This window comes from Alternaria novae-zelandiae (assembly GCF_023758075.1).
Source record: "Alternaria novae-zelandiae strain BMP 2774 chromosome Unknown scaffold_8, whole genome shotgun sequence".
NCBI lineage: Eukaryota > Fungi > Ascomycota > Dothideomycetes > Pleosporales > Pleosporaceae > Alternaria > Alternaria novae-zelandiae.
In genome coordinates this window covers 1,260,911-1,276,145 of record NW_026056968.1, presented here as the reverse complement: position 1 = coordinate 1,276,145, position 15,235 = coordinate 1,260,911, and the positions used below count along the sequence as shown (strand labels likewise).

Below are 15,235 nucleotides of genomic sequence, written 5' to 3'. Positions count from 1 at the left end.
GTAGCAGATAATGCCAAACACTTGCTGCAACCCGTCACGCCCATCGACAGCGCTAGCGATAATCGATGATGTAGAAGCCCCAGAAGGCTTCAAATTTCATTGGAAGAATCCTAGGTTTGGGTCGCATAATGCTCTTCGTGAGCTGTGAAGATGGTAGGTGTTTGCCATGGCTGGCGACTGCCACGCCGTGACGCGACATCCTGACGTGACAACACTAGACTGAAATCAGGCTAGCGCTTGTTGACACCAGCCATCGACACGAAACCGCTGCCTACCCTACACTCAAACCCTCGCATTACCTTCGACCCTTGCATTCTACGTATAGCTGCCTTTCGAATCGCGTACTTTGATATCGCAGACACACACCGCGTACATAATTGTCGGTCTCAATGAAGACCGAATTTGACAAAATCGCGGAGGAGGCTGGGAATGCTGAGCTCGAGGCTTGGGCTGCGAGAGTAAAAGCCGCGAACGAAGAGATTGTCACTTTCGTAGGCCAGAAGCTGAAGGTTAGTGTTCCGGGAGAATTTGTCAAATATCTCCAAGGTTCATACAATGTCAATCTTGTTATAAGATTCGGCGAAGAGGACATCGTTATTGTTCGTTTCTCGAAACGAGGAATAACTGCTGCCAAGTTTCTCGAGGAAAAGGTTAAGAATGAAGTACGATTTCTAGAGTATCTGGCTGAAAAGACTGTCATACCTGTCCCCAGGATACGTGACTGGGGAACGGCTAAGGAAAGTCCTTCTCAGCTTAGTCCATATATCATCATGGATTATATTGAGGGCACAGAGCTGTCGGAACTCTTGCAGCAGCTTCAAGACGAACATAAAGAAGCAGAAGTCGATCTTGTATATGAGCAGATTGCCGAGTACATGCTCCAGATTTCCCGGCTGCACTTTTCGGCAATTGGACCTATCAACAAAGAGACGTCGGGCGCGTGGACAGTGACTGACCGTCCCCTCACCACAAACATGAACAACCTAGCTTCTGTCGTTACAGACTACCCGGTAGATCAGTTTCCTAAAGTCGCGTTCACCAGCACCCAAGCCTTCCTTCATTACCGCGCGGACGAGCATTTGCTTCATCTGCAAGTTCAGCGGAACCTTGCGCATAGTCATCAGGACGCAGAAAAATGCTTCATCGCACGCCACAAGTTCAAAAAGCTGATTGAGAGATTTCGCCCTCCATCGGAAGCCGACAACGGCCCTTTCATACCGTATTGCCATGACTTCCGTCCCAAGAACATGCTTGCTAGGTACGAGGATGGATCGTTGAAGATCGTAGCGGTTCTGGATTTTGAATTCGTCAACACCATGCCCGCTCAATTCGCTTATGACCCACCATGGTGGCTTGCCATGGTCAGTCCCGGTCTTATGCTTGAGCGATTCGCTATGGAAGATTTCGAAGCCTTATATGTACCACGCTTAGAACGATTCCTCCAAGCCATGGCGAGGATTGAGGCGAAACTGAAAGCGGGACACCCGGGAGAGATAGTCCCTCTCGCTACTCGCATGCGGGACTCTTGGACGTCAAAGAGGTTTTGGTTCAACTACGGAATCAGGAAAGGCTGGGATGTTGACGTGGTATACTGGAGCGCCCTTCATGAACCGGGAGATGAGGAGCTTAGCGGGGACTTGGAAAAGGAGATGAGTTTAATTGCTGAAAAGAAGATGGAGCAATTGGCTGCGTACGAAGCCGAGTGTGACGCACGTGGGATAGCGCAAAGCGGCTGATATAGCAAAGAGAACTGTAGTGATTGGGTCTTTCGTCATGCAAGCGTTCCCATGATTTGTTTAGGTTCTCAAAGGTGTTTGTGTAGTCAAAATGTAGGTCCAAAATATCAATCATCTTGGAACCACTTTTTGACCACACAGACACCTTTGAGCCAACGCATCCATGACCTCCTCAGTTACTATCATTTTGGAAACGCCATCAAACGCCTCGCCATGCTGAACTCCCAATGCGAACTAAGGCAAACATTCCCCATATCCCTGCGCTAAGCACACTGTTCTGCAGCCGAGTCGCACACTTCATACTCACAGCCGTCTCCCCCTGTTGTCTTCACTAGGACTGACAGTCCCACTTCCATTCATCGACCCATAGCCATTCGCTCCTTGACTTCCACTGGCAGCTGGCATAAGCGACTCTCTTGCTTCCTCAGCCTCCTCTTCGATGTTCTCCCTTTGGATCCTATGGCTCTTTCGCCATACAAACGCCACAAGGGCTAGACCGACGAGCAGCGCCAAGCTAAGCAAGATGACGTTGATGGGTACAGGGTCGTTCTTGAAGGTCTTGTGTGTAGCGGCGTCGAGAGCAGATTGCGAGAAGTTGAGGACACCGGCGAGGCAGATGATGAGGCCGTAGACTTTTCCAAAGGTGGCGAAACCGAAGACTTTGGCGGAGTAGTCGCTGGTAGTAGTGTTAGCAAGGAGCTTGAGAGCGGAAGATTGGACAACTTACGATACTGCGGTGTAGTACAAGGGTCGGTAAAGCACGAAGAGGACAATGTTTGCGTATGCAGCCCATGTCTCCGGAATCACGCCTAGCACACCAATTGTGGTAGCAACAGTGACGAGCAGCGCCATCGTAAAAGTCGTGCTTGTGTTGTCCAGGAGTAGACCGATGAACGGTACAGACAGAACTCCACCAACTGGAAGCGCAACATCGAAGAAGTTGTTGATTTCGACCGCCTTCTCGTAGTCATGGAAAAGATACGTGTACTGCGTCCGGATCGTAGCAACAAAGTAGTTGATACGCGTCATCTGTAGCACAGTGAACAGCGTAATGAGGATGAACCAGGGAGTGCGAATCTGCTGGCTGGCGGTGCGACCGTGTAGCGCACCCCATACACCTGAAATGTTCTTCTTCTTGTCTTCCTCTTGTGCCTGCTTCTGACCATCTTTCGTGCCAAGCAAAGACGTAATTTCGCTAACAATGCTGTCGCGATGTGCTCGTCGCGCATCCTGGAGGCTTCGAACGGTTGCTGCGTCTTCAATCTCGTCGTCCGAGTCATGGATGACCTGCTCCTCTTCCGCACTAGTAACGAGTTCGCCAACTGTCTTGTACGATACCGATGGCATGAAGAGAATCTGAACTGCGAGGATAAATGCCGGAACGATAAGGTATATAAGGAAGAACTTCTTGATCGAAAAGTTGCCATCGGTGCCCTGGTAGATGAGTCGGTACATCAAGAAGATCGCGCTCGAGGTATCGAAAGCTCCAGTCAAAAGCGCCAAGATGAGTCCAGAGTATTGCGGAAACGTGTTGCTAAGCTGGAACGACGAGATGAAGATAAATGGTCCACCCAGCGCCATGAACAAGTATCCAGGGATAAACGCGTCGAAAGGCATTTCCTTCGCGAATGCGAAAAGCAATGCGCCAATCGTTATAGATATCGCACCAGTTATTCCGCAAACGCGTGGACCGAAGCGATCGAGGATGGTACCGACGGGAAGCGCGACGACGTTCGTGGATACGGCGGCGATCGTGAACATGAGGTTGAGCCGGAGCTCCTGTTCGTAGCAGACGTGTACATCTTGATCCAGCTCTTCTTTTGTGCAGTAGTCTCTGTAGACACCTTCCTCGAGTAGTACGGGTTTTATCGCGGCGTAACCAAAGACGACACCGGCGGCGAAGAGGCAGTAGATAACGGCGAAGAAGACCTGTACTACGCGATATTAGCTTGTGTGCGCCCATGCTGTGTTCCATGATACATACGCAGTCTTTTCCACCTAGGTACTTCGAACGCGCCAATCGTTGGCTCTTCGCCTGTTTGCTCCGTCCAGGTGCCGACTGGGTTGAAGCTCATCTTCCGGTGCCTAGAGTCCGGGCTCGCCTCTCTACTCCACGGCTCATGCTCCTCCATCGATGTCACTCGTTGCGTGAGCGACATGTTGGGCTAATATTTCCCCCTCTTTCAAGAAATATGAATAAGTCGTCTTGAGAATATGGCAGAAGTCGCAGTCTTGAAATTCTCGGCTCGCGTTCAAAGATTATCCGGGGGATGACGTCGTACCGACTAAGCTCAGGTCCCTCAGAGAAGCAATTGGCCAACCAAACTACCTCAACAAGAACCACGATCTCAAAGTCCGCGGTTGGATATCCCGTGGCACTGGAAAAGATGGGAATCAGGGTTCTATATACACAAGTACGGCGTCGAATGGCGTAAAGCGGGGACTAACTGGCCTGCAGCCGGGTGCATGAAGGCGCTGACAATCCGACGCGCTGGTTCGCGCGTGATCACCAAATGCTCGGCTTTTAGGATTCCATTACGCAGTATACACACCACGTGTGAGCCATTTCAGAGGCTATGCGCTCATCTAGAGGATCTGCAATGGATCTTACGGTCATCCTTCACATTCGCGCACGTCGTGAAGTCGCAACGCTCTGAAGCTCCGTTGGTGAGGCTTGCTGCTTGCGACAGCCAATGAACGCGCGAGTCAGCCGCGGACAGGGAGCTTTGGTAACCGTGCAGATGGGATGGCATCAAATTTTCCTTTTTACCACCTCCGCCTGTTCGCTGGACGCCGATACACGATGGACGCCTCCTGCGGGCGTTTCCCGATGCAGTAATTTCGAGACTTGCAAGAACGAATGCGATTGCAGAGATTTTTATCGGTCTGCAAGGGGTGGAAGTATGCATCTCCGTCGGACAAGTCTAGATCTCCATGGTATATACTTGGCTGTCGTTCCTATGTTCCTTGGGGCTACTAGGATTATGCTTTCAAGATGCACTGGGTTTGGTCTGACAAGATGACTGTCAGACTGGCATGTCTAGGATCACCTGGGTGCAACTCTCGGTCCCACCGGATATTTTGAATGACCCTCAATCACCGCAATGCCGCGACTGAAGCCCTGATGTCTTTTGGACGACGGCACACTGCATCATGTACACCAGTATGCCACAGAGCTTGTTGGATACAAAACACTTCCTTCTCGCTCGTTATCAGTCTCACATTCTGTTTCAAGTGATATAGCCAGTTCATCACGACGTTTCGTTTGACACCTTCAATTTTCGTCTATTACTATATAGCAACATAAGAACAACTTTCACGGGTCCCTCTGTCCTATGATTAGGCATGCCGCTCTAGCTTCCCAGCACGTTTCCAACTCGACCACCATATCATCATCCCTTAAGGGCGATACCACTCGGTGCAGCTGCAGCACCACCCCAACCACCTTTCTGATCGCCATCCTCATCTTCTTCCTTCTTCACTCCTCCATTCTTCTTGGACGCCGCTGCGTCGGCTTCCGCTTGACAGTCAGGGCAAAGTCGCCCTGTAGGTCGAGGTGTGCCATAGAATTTAAAGAATTCCGGCTCCGGCTCACCGAACTCCCTCTGTTTATCATCGCAAAGACCATAATTATCATACTCCCAGCCATCTGGAACGTAATTGCGACTGTGATTGTTGAATCTGTTTTTCGAAGACCAACATGGCTCCGTCGGGTGGAACGAACGGGGTTCGGTTGGATTGAAGCAAAGCTTTCGGGAGCTTCCAGACACTGGCTGAAAGTTGTTGCAGACGTGGTAATTGCCGATACACATTGTGGGATATGTTTCAGATCGTGGATCTTGGTCTTGACGAGAAATTCGGGCTTTTCGCTCGTTTGTTCGGGCAGCAGTTTGTTCTTGTCTTTGAAGGCGTAGGTGAGGGTAAATTATACTGTTTCAACTTTGAGGATATGGTAGCCTGTTGGCATGAGAAGGAGGAAAGAGCTCTCATTCTCTAGCTTTTATACTTGCGAAAGCAGTGATGTGTACGAATGACTCCGTAGAGCGTTGCCTGTCATGTCTGAGTCCATCATAACAGCTGGAGATATCGATGAGCCAAGTGTTACATCGAAGCACTGGCCTGGAGTTCAAGCTGGCTTTCTCGTGCTTGAGCTTTCCACGGACCTTGCATCGCTGGGGTAGTCAATTGCAAGATTTTGGGCATTAAGCGCAGGTGCAATTTGCCGCAAGGTGGCGTCTACTCAGGAGATCATGCCGAGCGGCGCTATATCATCCACAGAGTAGTCCTTGCGTCTTGGAACCACATGATCAAGCACTGCCAAAAGGTGGAGCGTGCGGACGGCAGCGATGTAGGACGTTGGCAACAGTGCGCATCTCGAACAAAGAAATGCGTGTTACATGACGACAGCGATGAGTAACCGACTAGGCTGCCAGTGATGGAAGCAACAGCGCCAGAAATGACTGAGTAGGATAGCACTTTAAGCAAAGATAAGCATGTGATACATAAAGCTCAATGTAATTGATTTAATACAGGCAACTAGGCCCAAAACTATCCATTAGGATTATAGACATTCAATGTCTGAAGAAGAAGACAGAAGCAAGATAAGACAACTCCAAACTCCCTCGCAATGCAGACTATTTTTATAGTTTTGACAGAAAAGATAAGGAAAGACATGAGTATAGGTGGATAGAGGGGGTGGAAGACTGGCAGAGAGCGCTCTTGACAGGACATTCCTTTTTTGCTGAGTCGTCGCGTTGGCTCGACATATTCGATAGTGGGGGTTCCTCGCGTTTAGGCGTCCTCGACAGTCTTGGCGGGCTTCTTCATGTTGTTCTTGTACCAGAGAGTGGGGAGAAGAGCGCATGAGACGGTGAAGAGTACGCTGAGTCGTGTTAGCAGTGTATCAGGCATGATCTGTCGTGTGAGAACTTACCAGAGAGCAATGGCCATACCCCAGACAGTCTTGGCCTGGAAGCAGTTGCTGCGTGTGACACCGGCCCAGTGGCCCAAGCTGGAGGTGGACTTGTTGAGGTTCTCAACTGTCGCAGTGACAAAGGCGTTGGCGTACTGGGCATCGATCTCTGCGGATGACTTGCCGATGACGTAGCAGTTAAGGAACGACATGGGCTTTCCGAGAGTGACTGCGCAGACGATGAAGGCGATGAGAAGGAGAGAGTCGACACCGGTCATGACGAGGAGGCCCAGGTTGGCTTGCGACCAGTAGTAGCCTACGCTGACCATGATGTAGAGAGCAGCGATGCAAGTCTAGTGATGTTAAAAGTGTTCAGTAATGGTTGAGGAAAGTACGTACCACACTCAGAGTGCCGACGAACTCTTTGGGTGGCTCAACACCGGTTGTGACAATCATCTGGATGAAGTTGGAGCAGATCCCAATGACCAAGATCATGCAGATAGCCTGGAGAACACGGGCGCCAAGGAACATCTTGCTCAAAGGCATGGCGTTGTAGCTGGGGACAGGCATATTGGCGGACTGAAGTTGGTTGCTGTAAAATGGATGTGGCTGAGGATGCGATGTCGAAGTAGACAGACGAGGCGATTAAAGCAGCAAGGAATGGATAGCGGTCTGCACAGCAGAAGAGAGAGTGATTTCGTAGAAAGTGAAGAATGAATGAGACCCAGATAGGAAACAAGGAAATAAGGAAACAGAGAAAAAAAGACGAAAAGGAAGTGAGTTGTGATGAGCTGGTTGATGATGTGTGTGATGAGTTACTACGACGTTGCGTCCAGCACATCTTATACAACGAAGAGTTGGTTGCGATCTCAACAACAGATCGCAAAGGGCATAGTCAAGATTGCTGCTATTCTTGCTCATGGTGTGTCTGGACCACAGTCGTTTCATGCCATCTCGAGTAGTCGCTGGAGGAGCCAATGAGAGCGCGAAGCGGCGGTATCTCATAAAAGGGCCCGAGCTGCCGCACTGATGCACGTAGGCGCTTACAGCATGACGAGCCTAAACGTCAAGTCTGGGGAAGCCATTCAGGTGTGTAGAATCTGCGCGGTACCTGAAGCATGTGGATCTATGGTTTGACGTCTAGATCGACTGGGTGAGAGGTGTTGTTGCGGGTGTTGTTCAAGCTTCCGCGGTCCCACATCGACCTCCCGCCCTACCTCGCGCGCGGGAGCTATGCTGGGAAAGTGTTGAGGCTCAATCAGATGCGAGGAAGGTGGAAACAATGTTTGAAGGAATGGTTCTGTGCTTGAGTGATGGCGTTGCTGAAGAAACGCGTACGCTGATGAGAGGACAACGCGACGACATGCGTCAATGCTCTGCTGGCGGATTGGTGGTATCTCGTAAGCATTGGTTAGCTGATCTTTACGCGCGATCCAGATGGGTGCCCGCGTCAAGAGCGTTAAGAAATGGAGACTTTGGAAGTGAGGCGTCCAGGCTGAAGAGTTGTGCCGGACGGCTGTTGGCCGGTTTAGTACAACGCTCGCCGTGCCCATGGTCGAATTACGCGATGCTGCATATGCGCAAGTCGATCAAGACCATCTCATAGTCAGGATTTCGCGAGAAGTCGCGTACGAGCACCGAAGATGGGGGTTGTGCCTCTGATGTTGGAAAGGCAAGACGATAGGAGCTCCCCGCATCCAGCCCGGGTCAGCTCGAATGCGGCAGGTCCAGGCGACACAGCTCCCAGATAGCCAGACGCATACTCGCGGCTCTCACGCGACATGTGACTGATAACCGTTCCCGAGGGCCTTACGGCTTCTTCTGAAGCTTCCTTCTGAAGCTTTCTTCTGTGATCACTGTATCATCTTCCTAATTGCAACCTCAAGATGGGTCTCTCGGAGTACAGACAACACAAGGCCGACTGGTGAGCTGCCCCAAGCTTCCAACACCCCACACCTCGGCCAATGCTACAAGCTGACTCTCCACCCCCAGCAAGCGCAAGCAGTCGGAACGCGCCTCCAAGATCGCGACACTCCCCACGCCGTACCTGTCCGCTCTAACCTCGCAAGATCGCTCCATCCTCGGCAAACCCATCCAGGAGCTCGTCCAAGATGTCCACAAGCAGATCACCAGCCCCGTCGATATCCTGCGCACATACGGCAAAGTCGCGATAAAGGCGCAGGAGAAGACGAATTGCGTGACGGAGATATTGTTCCCAGAAGCCGAAGAATGGGCGGAGAAGGAGGTCAATCTAAAGGGACCGCTTGCCGGTATCCCCGTCTCGTTGAAAGACTCTATACAAGTCAAGGGCTTTGACATCTCGGTCGGATATTCGAGGAACACCGGGAAGCCCGCGACGGAAGATGGAGTCATGGTCAAGATATTGAAAGACGCGGGTGCCGTGCCGTTCGTCAAGACCAACCTCCCTACCACGCTCCTATCATTCGAATCCACCAATGACGTCTGGGGCCAATGCAAGAACCCGCACAACGACAAATACTCGCCCGGTGGCTCAACAGGTGGGGAGTCGGCATTGCTGGCCTTCGGTGGTAGTCGCATTGGCATCGGATCAGACGTCGCTGGCTCGGTCCGCGCTCCCGCCCACTTCTCTGGCTGCTACTCGATACGATGCTCAACGGGACGATGGCCCAAAGTCGGCATGAACACAAGCATGTCGGGCCAGGAAGCCATCCCTTCCGTCTTCAGCCCCATGGCGCGCACGTTGAATGACTTGACCTACTTCACGCGAGGCTTCATCCAGATGAAGCCCTGGAAATACGACTATACCGTCCACCCGCTAGACTGGAGAGAGGACATCGAGACGGAGTTCAGGGAAAAGCCAAAGCTCCGCATAGGCATCATGCGAACCGATCACGTCGCAGACCCTTCGCCAGCATGTGCGCGCGCTCTAGACCAAACCGTCGAAGCACTCAAGGCTGAAGGCCACGAAGTCTTCGATGTCGAGCCCCCTTCCCCGTACGAAGCTCTGAAGCTAGCATCACAACTCCTTCTCAGCGACGGCGGCAACACGTTCATGGGCCATTTCCGTACTGGAGAGTGGAACGATCTGGGTGCAGCGCAACTGGTCTACTACATGCGCCTGCCCAAGTTCATCAAGTACGCGCACTACCTGTATGTCAAGTACGTCAAAGGCGACGACATCTGGGCTGGCTTGCTACGCGACTGGCATCCAAAGTCGGCACACGAGTACTGGCAGCTCGCTGGCAAGCGCGAGGCATACAAGCAGAATTTCTACCAATGGTGGTCTGAGGAGGCCAACATGGATGTCATGCTCACTCCGCCTAACGCAACCCCTGCGGTACCTCATGGCGGCATGCATGATGCAGTCAGCAGCTGCGGTTACACTTTCATGTTCAATCTCGTAAGTCTCTTTCCCGGTACCATGATCCTTTGCTAACGAGATCAAGCTCGACTACTCCTCTGGAATCATCCCCGTAACGCACGTCGATCCTGCCAAAGACGCTCTACCATCCGACTTCAACATCAAGAAATTGAACGGTGTCGCGCAAGGCGCGTACAAGCTATACGATGTGGAGAAGATGGCTGGTCTGCCCGTAGCTGTACAAGTCGTCGGAAGGAGACTGGAAGAGGAGAAGGTCCTCGCTATCATGGAGAGAGTGGAAGATGCGTTAGACAAGCATGGCGGACGATACCAGTTGCTGGAAGTGGATTGAGGACGACATCTGAATAAATTCAATTATCAATGAGCCCTGCTAGGCACAATCCTACATGCCAACCCGTATGTTGTATACTCCTCCTTCAAGATCGAACACCACACGTCCATCTTCTTCCCGATACTGCTCCTTGCCAAGCACTCTCCCATCCACAACAACCGTCACATTCCCATTCGTCCCCTCAACCGGGAGCCTCACTACACCCTCTGTCCCCACCGGTGTCTCAATCACGACCCCATACCCAACTCCACCCTTCTCTTTCTCCCAGCCCACCCTAAACTTCCCCAGCCCCGTAACAAAGCCCGCCTGCGCCCTTATCAGATCCCCAAACCTAGGTTCAACAACCCACTTCCTCCCCGCCGGCTCCGTGACCCTCAGTCCAACCAAAAACTCCGTCAGCGCAGACGTAGGCCCCGAACTCCACCCATGAGCATGACTTACATAACTCGGATCGTATCCATACCCCCTCTCCTGTCTATACCCAAACGTCCCATTCGTCCTATACCCCTCTATAACCGTGGAACCAGTACCATTGCGATGATTCGCATACCAGCCCCAGCTCCTGCGGATGAGTTCGAGAGCCCGGGTTGTACCTGTTGGGCTGGTGACGGTGAAGTGAGCTTGGATTTCGAAGCTGGAGATGAAGGGGGATATGTTGCCGGGGAGTTCCGGGGCTTCGGCGCCGATGGGCGTCCAGTTCTTTGTGAGGGCTGTGGAGATGTCTTGGGCGATTTGGGAGGAGGGTGGGATAAGGTCGAAGAGGATGGCCATGCTGTTTGCGTCTTGGGGGTGGAGGGTGGTGAGTGTGGCATTGTCGCGGAAGGCGCCGTAGGTGGAGTCGAAACAGTGGGTGAGAATGGCTGTTTGAAGGGCGGTGGCGCGCGACGTCCAAGTTGCTGCTGAATTGTTGGAACTGCTGTCGTTGAGCCATGTAGCGAGTTTAGCACCGGTTTTCAGAGTGTGGTATAGAATGACATTTGCTTCCGTATTGTTGAATCCAGTTTGCCAGCGCGCCCAGTCCCTGGTGCCGGTTTGATTGAGGAGACCAGATGTCTCGACTTGGACTTTGGCGTATATGTAATCCATAGCCTTTTGGTACTTGGCCCAGTTCCTCTGCACAAAGGCTGCGTCGTCCGTGTATAGCATGTAGTTGTAGGTACCGATCATTGTCCACATATGATACGTATCGCTGTTTTGCTGTAAAAGCGGCGGGCCAGCTTCAGGGAATGAACCATCCGGATTCTGGTAGTCGAACATGATTTGCAGTGCGTTCTTAATGCTGGCGAGATCCCCGGTACTGACAAAGGTGGAGGGAACAGCAATGCCCATGTCGCCTGGCCATACGGCACGGTCTCGTTTCGCTCCATCAACGATGATGGTATCGCCTGGACCCAGAGTGCCGTTGTTGGCCCACCCGTTCGCGAGCATGGGGACCCAGCGTCCCGTGTTGGTGGGTACGGCGTTAGTTTGAAGCGTATATGCGCCTGCATACCAAATTCTGTTCAGCAGTTCATCGTTGGAATCGAAAAACCCTTGATAAGCCTCCAGGTTTGACCACGTAGGCTGAAAGCTTATCTCAAGCTGCACATCCGTGACGTTGACGTAGGTACCGCTTTCCGTGACAAGGAAGGCCGTCATGTATCGAAAGCCTCCTCGCATCACCTGATCTGGCATCGTGTATGTCCCTGGGCCGACAGTGCTGATGTTAACATATAACGCACCATCGCGACCAGCGAACTTCCCGTTCGATGCATCAGACCATTCACCTACCCATGTCGAAGCTTCCGAAAACGCGAGGCCGATAGCACCAGTCCCGTTACTGGTGTACGAGATAGAAGCGATGCCACCGACTTCAATACCGAAATCGAAAATAACATTCGTCCCGTTGCCGCGGAGAACGACGAGACGTGGGTAGCTTGCTGGATGTCGGTCTCGGATGGTGAAGACTGATCTTGGACGAACTGTTCGCGATGATGGAGCGTAAATGTTGGAGTTCCAGGGCCCTGATCTATCAGTATTGCAAAAGTGAGTACGAGTTTGATAGAATAGATACCTGCAAATGCGGCTTCACTAGGTCCGCTGCATTTCGTGTCCCGCCAACAGGTTGCAGCAAGAGCATACAAAGGTAGTGTCGCCAACGCAACAACGGTCCCTAGAGGTGTAAGCCAACGCATGATTGTACCGACTCAAGTCGTCCTCAAGATGTAGTAGGTTGTGCCTTCCTATTACATGTTCTTGGAAGATTTTCGACACCATTCCGTGTACTATAGAGCTCTCGGCATGCGTTACGCCGAGCCGCCCATATGGTTTTCCGGTCCGGGAATAGATGAGGTATACGATCTCCTGGATCTTCGCTGAGATGCGGGGAAATAAGCTACGAGCTAGACGCAGTAAGCTTCGCAAACCTGGGCGCATTCGTTGGTCATAAACTTGGGACGGAAAAGCAGTCTGAATTCGCATCAGAAGGTATCGTTGAGCATTGGTGGTTTTGTGATAGTATGGCGCCATGAAAAGATGGGAGCTGGAGTCATGGTGCTATTCCGAGACGACTTCAACTGATCCTCAGTGTAGTCAAAGTGATTTAGATGTATACAGATGTCCTTCGCGCTTGGTCGAAATCGAACTTCGCCGTTCCTTCCGTTGCCAGAAGGTCAGTAAGGATTTATTGGTGAGGAGGTTGGCCGTGCTGCATTCGACCTGCACAGCTAACCAAAGAAACAAGCCAGGGCATTGTATCGCAGAAGAATAGTTGATTGCGACACAGAATCTGAAAGCATGTTGTGCATGGGTACAAGTGATGAGACAGCGCGCTGGTCGCTCAAGCGCGAAACTTACGCGCCTGATCGCGCCAGCCTGGGAATTGTCAAGGGAGGCTCTTTCCTTCCATCCACAGCCCGCTAAGCCCTTCGCCATCACCATCAGAACTCAAATTCCAACCAAATCTAACTACGTCACTTTCTACATCATTTCCAAGGTTCATCGGATGCATTCTCCAGCCAGTGCCAGAGTAGCTAGCTGCCCCGCTTACGTCATTGCGGCTCGCGTTGTTGATCGCAACATAAGTCTCATGCTACCCCTCATGCAGCCCCAAGCGACCACTACTTCCGAATCATCACTCTTCCTATCTTAGAAAGACAATCCTGAGCCGCATAGTATAGCCCAAAGCCTAGTTGCCGGACTTGCATAGACCTAGAAGTTAAGAGCCGGGACACGTCGACGCGTCAACTCCCGACTGATAAACCGTGAGCACATAGAACGTCATCCCTGATATCATGTACCATGATGCCGCTAATGCAACAATTCTTTGACAAATACCCGCATCGGGATGCAGAACACAGCTGCCGATACGCTGGGATTTCCAGACCGCATGAGGGAGGGACCACGCTAAATGGGTGGAGGGGCGGGGAATCCAGCTAAGCAACGAGCGCTGGGTCCAAGGTAGGCTTGATATAAATGTCTACCGCTTCTCGAATACCTTGTTGTCCATCCTCCCTTACATACTTTGACATTTAAACTCAATACGGATAACTAGGAGGACCAATCAGATCATCATGACGGACTTCAAGGGACATTGCCATTGCAAGCAGACAGAGTGGACTGCCACCCTGCAGCAAGATCAGCAGGCACACATCCTATGGTGAGTAGTGTCATTCTGTTCCTATAACAACAATTCGTTGCAGGATCAAGCTAACAATCGATTAGCCACTGCAACACTTGCAAAGAGCTCTCCGGCTCCACGTACACGCTCAATCAGATCATCCCCAAGAAAGCCCTCAAAATCACCAAGGGCGATGATCTAGGCAAATACACATACAAGGGTGACTCTGGAAAGAGCGTTCATTGCGTATGTCGTCCCTTCGACTATCCATGAAAGTTGATAAAAGAGCATCTACTAATGATTCCTCAGTTCTACTGCAAGAACTGCACCTCACACGTGTACCACGAGCAAGAGGCGCTCGGCCCCGACAGCATTGTCCTAAGGACAGGATTGTTGGACGAAGGTGTCAAGAACTTCAAGCCTGGTGCGGAGATCTTTGGCAAGGACCGCTTGTCGTGGGAGAAGGAGGTTGCGCAGACGTTTGAGGTTATGCCGCCGTCATAGACAGACATATTCGATAGCATACATATACGAATATCTCATCATAGTCATCAAGGCTTTCAGAATGTTCGCCACAATTGGAACGAGGTGTCTTTCGCCGTGAGACATGTCATTCTAGATTGGATGCGTATACAGCATTATATCTTATCCCAACTTAGTCAGAAAGCGGCGGGAAACTCCTCAAGAAGTGGCTCGGGCACTCGTAGCCGCCCGGGTTGTGGTCCAAGTACAATTGGTGGTACTGTTCCGCATCCCACCATTTCCCTGCAGGCAGGATCTCTGTTGCGACGCTTCCCTTCCACCACTGCTTGTTCACCTTGTCGGTAACGTCTCGCGCAATCTTCTCCTGCTCGGCATCGTGGTAAAAGATGGCGGATCGGTATTGGCTGCCAACGTCTGGACCTTGGCGGTTGGAGGTGGTGGGATCGTGCATCTTGTAGAAGAATTCGAGGAGGGAACGGTAGGTTACTTTTTCGGGATCGTAGACGACTTGCAGGGCTTCAGCGTCTAGGTTACCAGTCAGCTAATGGCCAGAGATCACGTCACGCCTCATGGCGCAACAAAAGCGAGGAATACGTACGACCAGTGCGTCCGCTGCATACCGCCCTGTACCCTGGGTTGTCTGTGTCACCACCGATATATCCAACCCTCGCATCGTACAAGCCCTTTCCCTTGTACTCTCTCCGGTACATGTGCTCGACACCCCAGAAACATCCGGCAGCGACAGTGGCGGTTTGCGCACCCGAAGGCACGTTCATGGGTTGCGCGGGCGCATTCGACATACTGCTGAAGG

At 51.8% G+C, this 15,235-nt stretch overlaps 7 protein-coding genes across 7 annotated transcripts; 3 read left to right on the top strand and 4 right to left on the bottom strand.

Annotated features, from left to right (window-relative positions):
- Positions 1–389: 389 nt before the first annotated feature.
- On the top strand, positions 390–1,736 carry J4E88_004867 (uncharacterized protein; the record flags this gene model as incomplete). The annotated part of the gene is made up of 1 exon (XM_049398510.1): positions 390–1,736. The coding sequence occupies one exon, from the start codon at positions 390–392 to the stop codon at positions 1,734–1,736; it is 1,347 nt and encodes a 448-aa protein (XP_049256071.1).
- A 303-nt stretch (positions 1,737–2,039) lies between these two features.
- Positions 2,040–3,895, bottom strand: J4E88_004866 (uncharacterized protein; the record flags this gene model as incomplete). Its single annotated transcript, XM_049398509.1, has 3 exons — positions 2,040–2,412; positions 2,464–3,670; positions 3,721–3,895. 3 exons carry the CDS (start codon positions 3,893–3,895, stop codon positions 2,040–2,042), a joined length of 1,755 nt encoding a protein of 584 aa, XP_049256070.1.
- Positions 3,896–6,527: 2,632 nt separating this feature from the next.
- Positions 6,528–7,218, bottom strand: J4E88_004865 (uncharacterized protein; the record flags this gene model as incomplete). The annotated part of the gene is made up of 3 exons (XM_049398508.1): positions 6,528–6,618; positions 6,670–7,001; positions 7,048–7,218. 3 exons carry the CDS (start codon positions 7,216–7,218, stop codon positions 6,528–6,530), a joined length of 594 nt encoding a protein of 197 aa, XP_049256069.1.
- Positions 7,219–8,534: 1,316 nt separating this feature from the next.
- Positions 8,535–10,343, top strand: J4E88_004864 (uncharacterized protein; the record flags this gene model as incomplete). Its single annotated transcript, XM_049398507.1, has 3 exons — positions 8,535–8,572; positions 8,641–10,030; positions 10,077–10,343. 3 exons carry the CDS (start codon positions 8,535–8,537, stop codon positions 10,341–10,343), a joined length of 1,695 nt encoding a protein of 564 aa, XP_049256068.1.
- Positions 10,344–10,780: 437 nt separating this feature from the next.
- Positions 10,781–12,010, bottom strand: J4E88_004863 (uncharacterized protein; the record flags this gene model as incomplete). The annotated part of the gene is made up of 2 exons (XM_049398506.1): positions 10,781–10,814; positions 10,894–12,010. Coding segments are annotated over 2 exons (1,151 nt in total), but the record flags the coding sequence as incomplete, so codon positions are not given.
- A 2,035-nt stretch (positions 12,011–14,045) lies between these two features.
- On the top strand, positions 14,046–14,445 carry J4E88_004862 (uncharacterized protein; the record flags this gene model as incomplete). Its single annotated transcript, XM_049398505.1, has 2 exons — positions 14,046–14,187; positions 14,251–14,445. Coding segments are annotated over 2 exons (337 nt in total), but the record flags the coding sequence as incomplete, so codon positions are not given.
- A 151-nt stretch (positions 14,446–14,596) lies between these two features.
- J4E88_004861 (uncharacterized protein) lies at positions 14,597–15,224 on the bottom strand (the record flags this gene model as incomplete). The annotated part of the gene is made up of 2 exons (XM_049398504.1): positions 14,597–14,949; positions 15,023–15,224. 2 exons carry the CDS (start codon positions 15,222–15,224, stop codon positions 14,597–14,599), a joined length of 555 nt encoding a protein of 184 aa, XP_049256065.1.
- Positions 15,225–15,235: the final 11 nt, after the last annotated feature.